Genomic DNA, 16,323 nt, shown 5'->3' on the forward strand with positions numbered 1-16,323 from the left:
GCCTCGGCTTCTGCCTTCACCTTTTCGGAACCACTATAGTTATTAGTGGATATTAATGTATGTACGTCTGTATGTAATCCTTTTTCCTGTACGGACCGAATTAAAATATCTATCTATCTATCTATCTACCTTACTGTAGTTGGCAAAGAATCTGAATTAAGTTTTATGTGCATTTTTTGTATGCCTGTACCTGTCCCTTTCATCTTTAAATGAAATAAAAATGTATTTAAAAAAAATAAGAAAATAGCAGATCTACAAGCTCTCTGCTGAGAGATGTGTAACAGATAGTAATAAAATATAGCCTACAAACAAGACCTATAGAACAGTGGTTCTATGGATCAGTGGTTCCCAAACTTTTTCATGTCAAGGACCCCCAAATTGACACTAATTAGCCCACGGACCCCCATTTGAAAACATATTCCAGGGACCCCCATAAGAGAAGATCTTTACGGCTCTAGCAGTGATTCTCAACCCGTTTCATTTCAAGGACCCCCAGTTTGACATGCATTAGTCTACGGACTCCCATTTAATGGCATTTCTATCTCTGGGACCCCCAATTTATATTGTAAAATCAATGTTAATTTAACTCTGAGAGTGTACAAATGGAACCAAATTGGACCCGTTAGGGTCCATTTGGTTCCATTTGTACACTCTCTGAGTTACAGACACGTAAGGGTCCATTTGGTTCCTAACTATCATTTAGCTGGGGACCCCCTGGAACTCCCTCAGGGACCCCCAGGAGTCTAGACTACAGGGTATGTCCCTCGGTTTGGTTTTGATTGATTGAAGTATTTAACAGTTTGCAGAATGAGTTCATTTCACATGAAAGCACAACTCAACTCAAAGACTGTTACTGTAGACGACACACTGATACAGCATTACACTGGTTTACTACACGGTCCACCATGTTCAATTCATCACAACTCAATACAGAGACTGTTACTGTAGACGACACACTGATACAGCATTACACTGGTTTACTACACGGTCCACCGCATGTTCAATTCATCATGACATTTAGAGACGAACAGATATACACTTCTATAAAACCAAAAACAGAAAATCATCACAAAATGAGCTAAAGAGGATGAGCATGGAAATAATAAAAAAAAACCTTTTTATTCTCTTTTCTGTCCATGAAAGTATCGAAGCTTTCAAAATACACTTGAATAAAACCCAAACAATCATAATAATATGAAACATATACACAGTCTTATAATTACCGGGATGTCTATTTTGTCGCCGCCTGGTGGTCCGTTGTGGAACAGCAGGAGGTGTAGCTACACACATGGCGACACACCACACACGCACACACACAGCTGCGGAGTGATTGTTTCACAGAGAGAGAGAGAGTCATTGGACTGTGGACTCTTCTCCACATGGACTTCAGCACATGATCTACAGATCTACTTTATTCAACAGCTGACCGTGCACAACTGATTAGATCTGCAAGACCTGCTGTTGTTGTTTTAGCAACTACTGGACAAGTCGCTCGGTGTGTGTGTGTGTGTGTGTGTGTGTGTCCCCGCGGGGCTCCGGAGGTGATGGTCGTTCGGCGGTGATGATGGCTCCTCTCGGCCGGCGCAGAGTGCTCTCCAGGCGGCTGCGCTGCTGCGGAGCGTCGCTGCTGGCTCTGAGTCTCTGGACGTCCGTTACACTGCACTACGGTACGTGCACACGCACACGCGCGCACGCACGCACGCACAGGTGAGGTGAGATTAATGATTGACAACCCAACAGGTGAAACACCTGAGAGCTGCCTGTCTGTCTGCCTGTCTGCCTGCCTGTCTGTCTGCTTGTCTGTCTGTCTGTCTGGATGTATAGACCCTTTTGCCCACTGTCTGAGGGTGCTAGCCCCTCCTATATTCACTGTTTGAGGGTGCTAGCCCCTCCTATATTCACTGTTTGAGGGTGCTAGCCCCTCCTATTCACTGTTTGAGGGTGCTAGCCCCTCCTATATTCAGCTGTTTGAGGGTGCTAGCCCCTAGCCTGGTTAATAAACCAGACCGAATCAGCCGTTGGCAAAAAAAAGTTGCCTAACCAGCTGATTACGGTCTGGCGAGGCTCAGTAGCACGCCTCTTTCCTACAGCAGAGAACAGGTCGGACCAATCGGGACACGGTATGCAATATAGGCGGGCTTTGGTACAGTGACGTTCAATGCTTGAGACTTTTGACTGACAGTAGCTCTGACCAATTGCGTCAAAGAGAAAATGTTCCCCGGGAAATGAAATCCAAGTGGAGCCAGCCCAGACTGATATACCGCGACAGTGTTGTGTGATATTAGTCTGGCTTATTAGCCAGGCTAGCTAGCCCCTCCTATATTCAGCTGTTTGAGGGTGCTAGCCCCTCCTATATTCACTGTCTGAGGGCACTAGCCCCTCCTATATTCACTGTTTGAGGGTTCTAGCCCCTCCTATTCACTGTTTGAGGGTGCTATCCCCTCCTATTCACTGTTTGAGGGTGCTAGCCCCTCCTATATTCACTGTCTGAGGGTGCTAGCCCCTCCTATATTCACTGTTTGAGGGGTGCTAGCCCCTCCTATATTCACTGTTTGAGGGTGCTAGTCCTCCTATATTCAGCTATTGCCAATTTGCAGACCGCGGCCATGTTTCCTAGAGTTTGGAAGCGCTCGTTTTTAGTAAAGCAACGTCCTGCTGCCCTGCCCTCCTGCATTATGTGCTAATTCAAAGCAGGTGGTACGCATGGGAAGTTGAGTGATATCTAACGAGCACTTCCAAACTCCAACACTTAGAAAAAGAATCACCTGCAAGGACACAAAGTAACTCATACTAACATGTCTTGTCTACGGTGGATTTTTATGAAACAAACACTTTGAGGATAGAAAGAGGATAATTCAAGCTTTCCGTAACAGCTGCAATGTTGATAAATGATAAATGGTAAATGGTGCATTTATATAGCGCCTTTATCCAAGGCGCTTTAAATAGATTGTGCATTACATTCACCCATTCACACACACATTCATACACCGATGGCGGCGGAAACCATGCAAGGCACCAACTAGCACATCGGGAGCAATTAGGGGTTCAGTGTCTTGCTCAAGGACACTTCGACACTAACTCTGGGGGAGCCCGGGTTTGAACTGGCGACCTTGCGGTTACCATCCAGCCACTCTACCCCTGAGCCACCGCCGCCCCGCCGTTGGTGAGTTTGACGTTGTTTAATACAATCAGAGCTGGGCAGGGCTGCCAATGGAAGTATCACCTAGGTAGCACCTTGCCATTAACTTATAATGGCCGCGGTCTGCATATGGAGAATTGAGACACACGGAGATTAATGATTGACAACCCAACAGGTGACACACCTGAGAGCTGCCTGCCTGCCTGCTTTGTACAAAATGCTGTCCTGCTCATCCAGAATTCCATCCTCAGAGATGCTATGAGTGATCTGGCTCTGCATTTCCTCAACAAAACGAAGAAAATTGTTGCATGAAACAAACAAACAAAAAAACATGTTTATATTACTCCTAAACATTTTGCCAAACATCACACACACTCCTATCCTCCTGGTGGTGACCTGTGCCCAGAAGGGCACTTTTTCTATTTTGGTATTATTTTTAAAAGTAGGCTAAACTCTAACGGACCAGAAGTGGGGGCGCTGTCTCATTTGGAGGCGTGCAATTTGTAGTCCCTGTGTCTCTATGGGCTGTCAATCAGATAGGACTTTTCTGATTGGATGTATGGGCTGTCAATCAGACAGGACTTTTCTGATTGGATGTATGGGCTGTCAATCAGACAGGACTTTTCTGATTGGATGTATGGGCTGTCAATCAGACAGGACTTTTCTGATTGGATGTAGGGGCTGTCAATCAAGGCCAGAAAGTATTTTTGTTGCCACTCAGTACGTGTGTGCGTGCGTGCGTGCGTGCGGTTTACAAATAAAAAGCTGAGACAAATTTCAAAAGGATCTAAAAACAGTTACATATTGTGGGAGTCTGTTTGATCACCAAGGGTTTAAAACCACTCAGGGGTTCCAATGTGGTCATTCAACCAGTTTACAACCAGTGGTCCTTCAGGGAGTTCAGGGAGAACAAAATGGACCCTTACGGGTCTGTAACTCTGAGAGTGTAACACATGTAACCAAATGGACCCTTACGGGTCTGTGACTCTGAGAGTGTAACACATGTAACCAAATGGACCCTTACGGGTCTGTAACTCTGAGAGTGTAACACATGGAACCAAATGGACCCTTACAGGTCTGTGACTCTGAGAGTGTAACACATGGAACCAAATGGACCCTTACGGGTCTGTAACTCTGAGAGTGTAACACATGTAACCAAATGGACCCTTACGGGTCTGTGACTCTGAGAGTGTAACACATGTAACCAAATGGACCCTTACGGGTCTGTAACTCTGAGAGTGTAACACATGGAACCAAATGGACCCTTACAGGTCTGTGACTCTGAGAGTGTAACACATGGAACCAAATGGATCCTTACGGGTCTGTAACTCTGAGAGTGTAACACATGGAACCAAATGGACCCTTACGGGTCTGTAACTCTGAGAGTGTAACACAGGAACCAAATGGACCCTTACGGGTCTGTGACTCTGAGAGTGTAACACATGGAACCAAATGGACCCTTACGGGCCTGTAACTCTGAGAGTGTAACACATTTGTACACTCTCAGAGTTAAATTAACATTGATTTTACAATATAAATTGGGGGTCCCAGAGATAGAAATGCCATTAAATGGGGGTCCGTAGACTAATGCAAACTGGGAGGTCCTTGAAATTAAACGGGTTGAGAATCACTGTTAGAGCCGTAAAAATATTCCTCTTATGGGGGTCCCTGGCGCTATTATCTTTTCAAATGGGGGTCCTTGACATGAAATAGTTTGAGAACCATTGATGTAATTCTCGTCTACACATAATCATTTGTCATTCAGAGCTGCTGTTGATAATCTGACATGAAAGACCCCCCACCCCCCACCCTCTGATGAGACCCCCCCCCCATCCACCCTCTGATAAATAAATTAGCTTTTTATTCGACTGTGAGGGACAAAGACACACGCGCGCACGCACACACGGTGTGTGTGTGTGGCGTCCTCCAACACATGCAGTGGGTCACGGACCAATTTTTATGTGTCACGACTCGAGTAAAAATCTCATTACATTTTCCTACATTTAAAAAATATATAAAACTCAGCAACAACAGTTTGTAAACTTAACTTTGGTCCATTATTACTAGTGTTGTATTTTATATTGTTTTAATCGTTGATTAGTCGTCTTCACAACGAGGTATAGATTGTAAGAATCGGGCGTTCGTGGAATGAGCAACACAGCTAAACGTGTGGGTAGCGCCACCCTGTGGAATGAATGATCAACACAGCTGAACGTGTGGGCAGCGCCACCATGTGGAATGAATGAGCAACACAGCTAAACGTGTGGTAAGCGCCTCCCAAAACAAATTGCCAAAATGTTGGTACAATCCACCCTTTGAGTTGCTTAGTGGATTGGATGATTGCACTCTCACACAGTATTGACCCATTCTGGGCGGGAACCCCTTTTGGTGTTTTAAGCATTACTAGTCCTTACCCGTTCTGAATATATGAACAGCAAATGATGTTCAGTGTGGGTAATGCAATGTAATAGATCACATTACTGATAGGGGGGAATTGTTTACAGATGGTCTAACAACAACAGGGTTTAAGTCCACCCGGACGGGGAATTGCCTTGGCAACAGTTACAATCCTGTTGGCGAATTGTGGCGTGGCCGTGGGGGTCAGCCATACAGCCAAAAGGGGAGGTGCGGTCACAGTGGATGTTGCACGGAGAACTGTGTCCTAGTATTAATCTGTGTCCGGCCCAACATGCATTTCACTGGTGACACTGGTGACACGTGATTTGCGGGGAGATGAGCTGTTTCTGCTGTTTCTGACGCAAATTAATTTAATTAAGATGAATGTTAGAATGTTTGGCGTGTGTAATGCAGGGCAGATTGAGGTTGGAGGACAGGGCTGTGCGGCGCTAGGTTCCGTGAGGCGGTCCGTGCGTCGTGGCGTTGTGAGGAGGCGCAGAAAGCGAGCAGCTGTCTTGCTCTATGCTAAGGAAGTATTCTGACTGACTGAAAGACAGCGGACTGAAAGACAGCGGACTGAAAGACAGCGGACTGAAAGACAGCGACCAAGCGAATTAGACAGCGAGCGAGCGAGCGTCCGCTCAAATTATTAGATCGATGTTATACTTTAGCCATTGAAAAATAGCAGATCTACAAGCTCATAGCGCGGCACTCGGTGGCCTTGAGCTTGTAGGTCTGCTATTTTTTTTTAATCATGAAAATGTGGCGTAAATCTTTGAATAGGCCTATATATATTCTTTCAGCGTGAACGTTTTTTACTAAAATCTTTGCTTCTGAGGGGGTCCCTGGAACTACATATTTTCAGATGGTGGTCGGTGGCCGATTACATATAGTTTCTGGGGTCCTTGACATGAAATATTGAGCACCACTGATATAGAAACATAGTAGGTATTTCAGAATACTGTCCGGATTTGTGAGGTCAAAATGGGTTAACCCATTTAGACCTGAGACCAGATTCTACAAATGTCTTCTAAATCCTGACCCCCCCCCCCCCCCCCCCCTGTCAAGGACCCCCAAAAGTATATATAATTGGCCGCCGACCCCCATCTGAAAATATGTAGTTCCAGGAACCCCTCAGAAGCAGAGATTTGAGTTGAAAACGTTCTGCTCTGCCACATTTTCATGATTTTTCAACAGCTAAAGTATAACATATTGCTTAAATGCTACAGTTCATTGAAGGTACAGGTCATGGAGGTACAGTTCATTGAAGGTACAGGTCATGGAGGTACAGGTCATGGAGGTACAGGTAATGGAGGTACAGGTCATGGAGGTACAGGTCATGGAGGTACAGGTAATGGAGGTACAGGTCATTGAAGGTACAGGTCATTAAAGGTACAGGTCATTGAAGGTACAGGTCATGGAGGTACAGGTCATGGAGGTACAGGTCATGGAGGTACAGATCATGGAGGTACAGGTCATGGAGGTACAGGTCATGGAGGTACAGGTCATTGAAGGTACAGGTCATGGAGGTCATTGAAGGTACAGGTCATGGAGGTACAGGTCATTGGAGGTACAGGTCATTGGAGGTACAGGTCATTGGAGGTATAAATGCTACAGTTCATTGAAGGTACAGGTCATGGAGGTCATTGGAGGTCATGGATATAAAACCAGAAAAAACATTGAGACTTGTTTACATCAGGGTCCTCACGTTCAATTCATCACAACATTTAAAGACTTCTATGAAACAACAATATGTTAATGAGTCATTTATTAACCCTGTAAACACCACATGACAGTAAGTTAACGTCACTGTCATTTAACCCACGCAGGCTCAGATGGCATGCCGACGGAGGAAAACCCGGACCGGAGCGGCGGAGCGCTGCTGCTGCTGGAGGAAAACCCGGACCGGAGCGGCGGAGCGCTGCGCTCCACGCGGAGACTGATGGAGGAAAACACAGACAATCTGACCCTGGATCAGCCCAGAGAAGGTAGGTAGGAGGAGGAGGAGGAGGAGGAGGATGATGATGATGATGATGATAACTAGATAAAGTTCCCCTCGGGGCGCAGGTCTCCACCAGGGCAGCTCCACGCTATAACAGGCCAATGTAAAAAGGGTGGGATATATTCCTCAGCCTAGTAGGAACATCTGTGAAAGATTTCAGGTAAATTGCACGCTGCGTTCATGATTTGAGGCTTTTTGTTCAAAACGGGCCAATCCTGTAAACTTTGAAAGCCAATGACAGATCCGTCTTGAACACATGACTATAGAGATGCTGTGTAACGATTTGCAGGATCTTTGGACAAAATATGGAGGAGTAATATAAAAAGATTTGTGTTTCAAAAGTCGGCTTCCTGGTGGCGCTATAACAGGCCGTTCTGGAAAATGTGGGGCATCTAGGGAGTGTGTGTGCAAAATTTGGCATCGACCGGGTTAACTGTGCCGGACGGAGATTAGCTGTTCACGGACGGACGGACGGACGGACGGACGGACGGACGGACGGACGGACGGACGGAGTGCAAAACTCTCTCCCTGTGCCTTCGGCCTGGTGGAGACAATGATGACTAGAAATGCACTCTATGCACTCGAGGTGCCAACTTGCTCACAAGTAGGCCATGAATGACCTGAACGAATCCGGACTGACAGCCATATATGGTGGTGTGACGTGTCACGAGGCGTGACGGACTGACAGCCATATATGGTGGTGTGACGTGTCACGAGGCGTGAGGGACTGGTCAGTTGGTCAGTCTGGCTCCCTACGAGAGCATTGTAAAAGATATATGGCTCTATCTTCGTCCTCATGCTAAACCCTTTATCCCTAAATGTCTTTTTGTCTTTTTTTACAGTTTTGAAAAACATTTTTGAATAGTTCAACTAGCCGATCTACTGTGAGCTTGTAGATCTACAAGGACACGTTGTGAGCTTGTAGATCTACATGGACACGTTGTGAGCTTGTAGATCAGCTATTTTAACTGTTCAAAATGGAATGTATGGAATATATGCATGTATGGAATATATGGGATGTTTGGAATATATGGGATGCACCTGATAAAAAGTATTTAAAATATTGCTTTGATGCTCATATTAACCTTAGGAAGCATAAAGTTGTTTTTTATTAGCATATGCACTCCATACATTCCATAGGGCTAGACCACATGGACATATGACATCATCAACTCAATAGGAACTGCTATTGAGTGAAAGATTCTTTATTTATTTATGAAAGAAATAAAACATTTACTTTATTTATTTAGTTTATTTATGTAGTTTAGTTATAAAGGGGTGTGTGTGTGTGTGTGTGTGTGTGTGTGTGTGTGTGTGTGTGTGTGTGTGTGTGTGTGTGTGTGTGTGTGTGTGTGTGTGTGTGTGTGTGTGTGTGTGTGTGTGTGTGTGTGTGTGTGTGTGTGTGTGCGCACGTGCAGAGATGAAAGCTGATAGTGGTTGAGACACACTCCAGTCCTCCTTCTCTATGAACACACACACACACACACACACACACACACACACACTCGCACTCGCACACACACACACACACACACACACACACACAGAGGCAGCACTCCAACAGGGATTAACTCTAGTTTATCCGGTGCGTGCGTGCGTGCGTGCGTGCGTGCGTGCGTGCGCTGTCAGTTCTTCCACTCTCCTTTTAGAGTGGAAATATTCCTCCGTCTGTGTCTCTTTATGCACATATGAGACGTTTCTGACCGTTTCTGAGTCTTTGAATGATTTTTTAATTTTAGTTATTATTAGTTATTAATTGTCTGGTGACCACCCGATAGATGGTTGGCAGCCGGAATGTAGACGGCACCCGGGTGAGCAGTGTGGGTTAGCGCCCCAGCCTGTGTCCTCCGTGAGGAGGACGCCCAAAAAACCCACGTGAGGCATTTAGGAGGGCCATTCAAGTCGCAAGTGGAGCCTGCGGCACCACCGTTGCCTTGCCGGTGGAGCCTGCAGAATCCACCACTCCCGAATGAAGTGTCTGGTGCTGGAATCTGGTGCGACGCACAGGTCCTGGTCGTACTCCTGGTGAGAGCAGGAGAGGACCTGGTGAGACGTAGGAAGTGCCCGGTCAGGAGTCAACCCACAGTGCCTAGTCCCTCCACGCGCCGTATGGCCCGCCCAGGACCGGCAGAGTAGTTCTGGAGCAGTGGAATGTGTGTCCCTGGTTTTTCCCTAAGGGACTGATCGAGGGTAGCTACTGGGACGTAAGTCGGGACTTGATCAACCCCGGCTGGGTCACCCGAGTGAGGGGTATGATGTTGGAAGGCCCGAAACCCTGATGACCTTGGGATACATCACTGAGGATACGCCTTTCTCGGCCCCACCCCTATCCCATTTGTTTATATTGTGTTGAGGATCCAAGATGGCCGCATCACCAGGAGGGGGTGGGGCAGAGCGACGCGTTGTGAGCTTGTAGATCTGCTATTTTCAGCATGTAACCAAGTGTAAAATGACTTATACTGGATCTCTTGTCCACTAGTCCCTTTATAACATTTTAGTCTAGTTTTTATTTGTTGACGAAATTATCTGTATATTTAGTCAGTTAGTTAGTTTATTTAGTTTTTATGTTTTTTTTGTCAGTGAAAAAAGGTAGTCGACGGACATTTTTCGTCATAGTATTAGTCGACGAAAACAACACTGCCACCCACTCTCAAAACAAACATGGGTAAATTCTCCTTCTACAGACGGCACTGCCACCCAGGTGTGGAATGCCTCGATCCCCTCCCTCAGAACATGCAAATCCCTGGTGTCCTTTAAAACAGGCCTGAAAATCCACCTTTCAGCATGCCAAAGGGAGAGGAAATGAGTCAAGGGATTCACATGTCTTAATGACTGTTGGTAGGGCGTTCCACATTATTATTATTATCATTATTATTGTTGTTGTTGTTATTTGTTATTATTTATTATTATTATTATTATTATTATTATTATTATTATTATTATTATTATTATTATTATTATTATTATTATTATTATTATTATTATTATTATTATTATTATTATTATTATTATATGTGTCTATGTGTGTAACCTGTATGCCCATATATGGAGATTCCATCTCATAGACTTCCCTAAGAGATCAGTTTGTTGACGTTGGGTTGCTATGGCTACCTATCATTACGTTGACGTTGGGTTGCTATGGCTACCTATCATTACATTGACGTTGGGTTGCTATGGCTACCTATCATTACGTTGACGTTGGGTTGCTATGGCTACCTATCATTACGTTGACGTTGGGTTGCTATGGCTACCTATCATTACGTTGACGTTGGGTTGCTATGGCTACCTATCATTACGTTGACGTTGGGTTGCAGTGATGTCACAGTGATGTCACAGTGCCTGGTATAAAAGCAGAGCCCACAGTGAGAGAAGGACATTCAGCACCTCGGTTGCGTTCTCTCTCTTACGAAGGAACTTATTCAGTTTGTAGCTTTTATTCTCAGCGGTGTAGAAATGGCGTCCGCCAGCGTTCTGTCTGAAGATCACTTGATGTGTTCACTGATCCAATCAGCACTCCGTGTGGACACAACTACTGCAAAGCCTGTATCACACGTTACTGGGACACTAGTGATGTGTGCAAGTGTCCACTTTGTAACAAAACCTTCTACACGAGACCAGAAGTCTCCGTCAATACTTTTGTTTCTGCGATGGTTCAACAGTTCAGGAGCCACAATTTGAAAGAAGAATATGAAGCAAAGACAGAGGATGAAGTTCAGCAGATGATCCAGGAGAGACGAGAGAAGATTCAGGAGGTCAAACGCTCAGTAGAGCTCAGCAGGAAAGATGCAGATGCAGTCATAGCCGTCAGTGTGCAGGTCTTCACTGCTCTGATCAGCTGTATTCAGAGAAGCCAGGCTGAGCTCATTGATGTGTTTGAAGAGAAGCAGAAAACAACAGAGAAACAGGCTGAAGGCTTCATCGAAGATCTGCAACAGGAAGTCACTCAGTTGGAGAAGAGAAGCTCTGAGCTGAAACAGATCTCACACACAGACGACCACCTCCTCCAGAACTTCACCTCCATCAACACAGGGTGGAGACCCACCAAGGACTGGACAAAGGTCAAAGTCCATCAGTCTTCACATGTGGGGACATTGAGGACAGCTGTGTCTCAGCTGGAGAAGACACTCAGTCAGGAGATGAAGAAGCAGCTGTGTGATGCTGAGCTGAGGAGGATCCAGCAATATGAGGTGGATGTAACTCTGGACCCTGATACAGCAAATCACTGGCTCACCCTGTCTCTAAGTGTGGATTGTCAAGCATGTCCTAGACCTAGAGGCCGTACAGGGATTTCATTCGGTGATTATATACCTAATAGGCATACTGGTATCGATCTCACAAAACCTGAGGGAGCAACATTATTCTCAATGCCTGATGACAGCCTGGAAAATGACACACCAACACCAAAATGATGCAACTACTACGCCCACCCGTCCTACACTATAGGTAAAAAGGCTCACTCCGCAACCTCTACCTTATACTCTGTGTATAATTGTGATATCACCATTCACCATGGAGGACTCTACTTTTTCAGTGGGAGAATCCAGCTCAAGTGGAGGAGACAAAGCTTGGTGGATGGACCCTCGGCGGGTTGTGTATGAGACACCATCATGGTGGAATCCCACCAGTACTGGGGATACGGACGAAGACGCTGAATATGATGATACGGTTATTGTTGTGTTACACTGTATGTATTGTTTCACTTGTTTGTTGTGGACCCCAGGGAGAGTAGCTGCTACTTCGGTGGCTGCTAATCCATGATCATCATGACAATGATACATATGAATAATAATAATGGATGCTGTGTTCATTCTTGAATATGTAATCAAAATAAATATGTAATCATAAAAATGTATATTTTGTTATCATTTTTACTACATAGGCCTACATGGTGTGCATACATAGAGTAGATGTCTAGATGTAGATAATATATGCCTGTTTTTCTGTTCGTGTACATGCACAATAGTCATATTAGTCATAGCACAAATTTTGCATTTTGCGTTTTTAGGTCCACTCCCACAGTGACATAGCCTTACCAAGTTAGTACCTGCATTACATTGTCAGAATCTAACTAGAATTTAACATGGGTAACAACACGTAATAAAAAAGAGGAAGAATATGTATTTGATATTTTTTATTTAGCAAGAAACATTTAATAGACATAGATATCCATATTAAATCATGTAGTACACAGTTCAATATTACCTCATTATTTTACAAATCAATGACTTTTAATAGTTTTTACACTAAGTCTATTACATTAATATCTATGTCCCTTCATGTGAATCTCTATTTTTCTGCTCATTTTCGATATCCCATAACTTTAATGCAATCTTTATATCTTTAACATTCATGCGACCCATTCCGTATGTGGGGACCTGAAGAATGTCCTCCATTCTGTTCATCCAGTTAGTTTTGGGTTTCATCCAGCTAGATTTGGGTTTCAACCAGTTATTTTTGACTGTAGGTAAAGCAGACTCCGAGATCCAGGCCTTGGATGCAGCTAGAGTCGATGTTGCATCCTCATCACCAGAGTTTGCAGGGGATGGCAGTGATTTGGAATAGTTCTGTGTTTCAAAGTTCGGTGCTGGGGATGATGGGATTGTGATGGGTAGTTGTACATTTTCGGAAAGTCCAGGAGTTTTCTTGCTTGTAGTCAAATCTAACGGCTCTCTCTGGTCATAGTACTCGTCATCCGTATCGATTATTAAGTCCACCAGATCAGAGTCCACCAGGTCCTCCTCATCATCTCTTGGCCTGTATACAGGTATGTTCATGTAGCATGGGTCCGCTGTCATAACATCGTCCTCCGCTCTCTCTTCATATATTTCGAAATCAGGGGTATAGGCAAAGCTGTCCTCTGGCGGATTATACCCCCATACTTTGAGAGGGTTGTATGATCTGTACCTAGGTACTGTAATTGTCTCCACCAGGCCGAAGGCATGGGGAGAGAGTATGTTTTGCACTCCGTCCGTGTGTGTGTCCGTGTGTCCTTCCGTCCGTCCGTTACCAGCTAATCTCCGGCACCGTTAACCCGGTCGATGCCAAACTTTGCACACACACTCCCTGGATGCCAACGATGAACCTCTGCCCCACATTTTCCAGAACGGCCTGTTATAGCGCCACCATGAGGCAGCTTTTCACCTGTTTTACCTAAAACTGCACCGATCTGCGTGAAACGTTGCATGCACACTCCCTAGAGGCCAAGGACAAACCGTTGACCTGCATTTTCCGCATCTGCCTTTTATAGCGCCACCAGGAGGCCGACTTTTGTAAAACACATTTTTTGATATTACTCCTCCAGATTCTGTCCAAAAATCTCACAAATCGTTACACACTATCTCTATGGTCATGTGCTCAAGTCGGATCTGTCCGATATTTCATATTCCATCCTAATTGGCTATAATTAGCTTTCACAGTTTGCAAGATTGCCCCGTTTTGAACAAAAGCCTCAAATCATGAACGCAGCATGCAATTTACGTGAAATCTTTCACACATTTTCTTACTAGGCTGAGGAATATATCCCACCCTTTTCACATTGGCCTGTTATAGCGCCACCAACAGGTTGATTTTTGCAAAACACATTTTTGGAATGCCTCAAAAACATGTTTATGTTAATCCTAAACATTTTGCCAAACATCTCACACAGTCCTATCCTCCTGGTGGAGACCTGTGCCCAGAAGGGCACTTTTTCTAGTTGTATCTGCATCGGTTGTTTCAGTCTGCAATAACGGTTGGTGTTCCACTGATTCATTAGGGGTACGTGCTTTACCCATAGGCTCCATGACAAAATTGAGAGGAAATAATTGATGAGGAAGTATCTCCTAATTTATCTGGTGCAAATAAGGCTAGCTGTCTTTTCTCTGCAGGCCTACAGCTCTGTGACCACCCTTTTAAATAGGGACCTGACTCCAAACACCACACCCTCTCATTGATTATTCAATTCATTGTTTACATGTACATTTACAATGTCACAATTCAAGATGCAACAGCATTTTCAAACAAATGTATCGCAAAATAGTGCAGGTTTCTATATGTACATGTATCAATATTTGTTCATTATTAGACATATATGATTTTGAACAATATTGTGTACAATTTATAATTTAAGCATGTAGCATACACTGGACATGAAACTACTTTAAGAAGGCCTAACATTTAGAATCATTTATGGGGTCATAGAATAGCGCAGACATAGAGTAGATGTCTAGATGTAGATAATATATGCCTAGGGATTGTACGGTAGTGTACGGATTTGAAATATCTATGTTTTTCAATATTATGGTATAGTACTACATACAGTACTACTTGTACAGTACAGTATATCAGATAAGTAATTTATCATTATACACAGTTTTTGTCATGACAATGATCATAACTTTTTACCGTTACATGGAATTTGACTAAATACCATTCTGAAACTCATGAAACTAAGAATTGATATATTCTGTAACTAACAACCACCATTGGTGGATAATTGTAACATTCAGTCGTTATGCATAGCATATCTGCGTAAACTAAATGATCATGTACATACTTGCTTGTCAAACAACAATATCATACACTCATAGTAGTTTTAAGTGTCTAGAAGAATGTACGAACAACATATAACATATAATCCCTAAACATGAGTGTAAACATGAGTGTAAAAATTAGTCTAGTTTTTACTAAATGGGCCATTACATGGTTTCTTACAGAAAATGTAGAGACAGTAGCCTACCCTACAGGACAGGTTATTTATATAATACATAATAATAATAATAATAATAATAATAATAATTGAAGTGGACAGCTTTTGCCCAAGTAATCCTTTAGCCTAAGTTTATTATCCATATGATTATTTTATTATCCATATGGTTTTAAAGTTACAATTGCAGTTACAGCACCACTCTTCTCTGACACTTTAACGCTATTCTTTAACTAATAAGTCAACATAACTAGTACATGATTATATCTGAACATGCATCAATATTTGTTCATTATTATACATATAGTATTTTGAACAATCTTGAACAATATGGTGTACTCATAGTTAGCAAGTTAGCAAGGAACCCCGAGGTAATGCATCAAATGCATGGAATATCAATAATCTGAACGTTGAAACAATAAACACTATAGGATGTCACTCATACCATATCGTTTTTGTGCAGGTTTAGGTGTACACGTTTTTCTAAACTGTAGTTTCTGAATTCTTGGAAAACCATATTACCATATATAAGCATAGTGTACATAACCTGTTATAATGGTCTTTGTTACATTTACACACTGCACCATCAGACATACTGATGTTAATGTGTTTTGTATGCCCCATACAGTTTTTTTCTAGGAGGTTATAAAAATATATATATATTAGCACGTAGTTGAACCGTTCAAGCATATCTTATTATTCTACACATACACAGTATAGAGTATTTTATTTAAAAAAAAAATATATATATATATGCTTGATACTATTGCATATATACTAGTATGTTGGGTTGTTGTTGTCAATAGTTATTGTCAACACAAAAACAGTGTGTTTTGTGTGCAGACCCTATCTACAGTTTTTTGGATTGAAAATATACTGTAATATACTGCAAATACATCCTTGTATGCCTATAGCAGCATAGCTTATACCCCTGTAGTCTAGACTATAGTCTATCTAACAATCAAATGTCAATCAATCAAATATCATGCAATCAATCTACCCTATAGTCATCGTTACCTATTACTTACTTACTCCTCTTCGTCCCCTATTGGACATAAGGCTTCATCATTACCTATAACCAACAATATCTACTTAACTTCA

General features: G+C 43.3%; 1 protein-coding gene across 1 annotated transcript in view; it reads left to right on the top strand.

Annotated features, from left to right (window-relative positions):
• Positions 1–1,422: 1,422 nt before the first annotated feature.
• Positions 1,423–16,323, top strand: part of LOC306930100 (sodium/potassium/calcium exchanger 4-like) — a 72,589-nt gene continuing 57,688 nt past the window's right edge. The window contains exons 1-2 of the mRNA XM_079510843.1: positions 1,423–1,667; positions 7,366–7,524. Of these exons, the coding sequence (XP_079366969.1) occupies positions 1,562–1,667; positions 7,366–7,524 (265 nt within the window). The 5' untranslated portion in view covers positions 1,423–1,561. The remainder of the gene's footprint in view (positions 1,668–7,365; positions 7,525–16,323) is intronic.

The sequence above is a fragment of the Electrona antarctica genome, assembly GCF_951216825.1.
Source record: "Electrona antarctica genome assembly, chromosome: 9".
NCBI classification, from domain to species: Eukaryota; Metazoa; Chordata; class Actinopteri; order Myctophiformes; family Myctophidae; genus Electrona; species Electrona antarctica.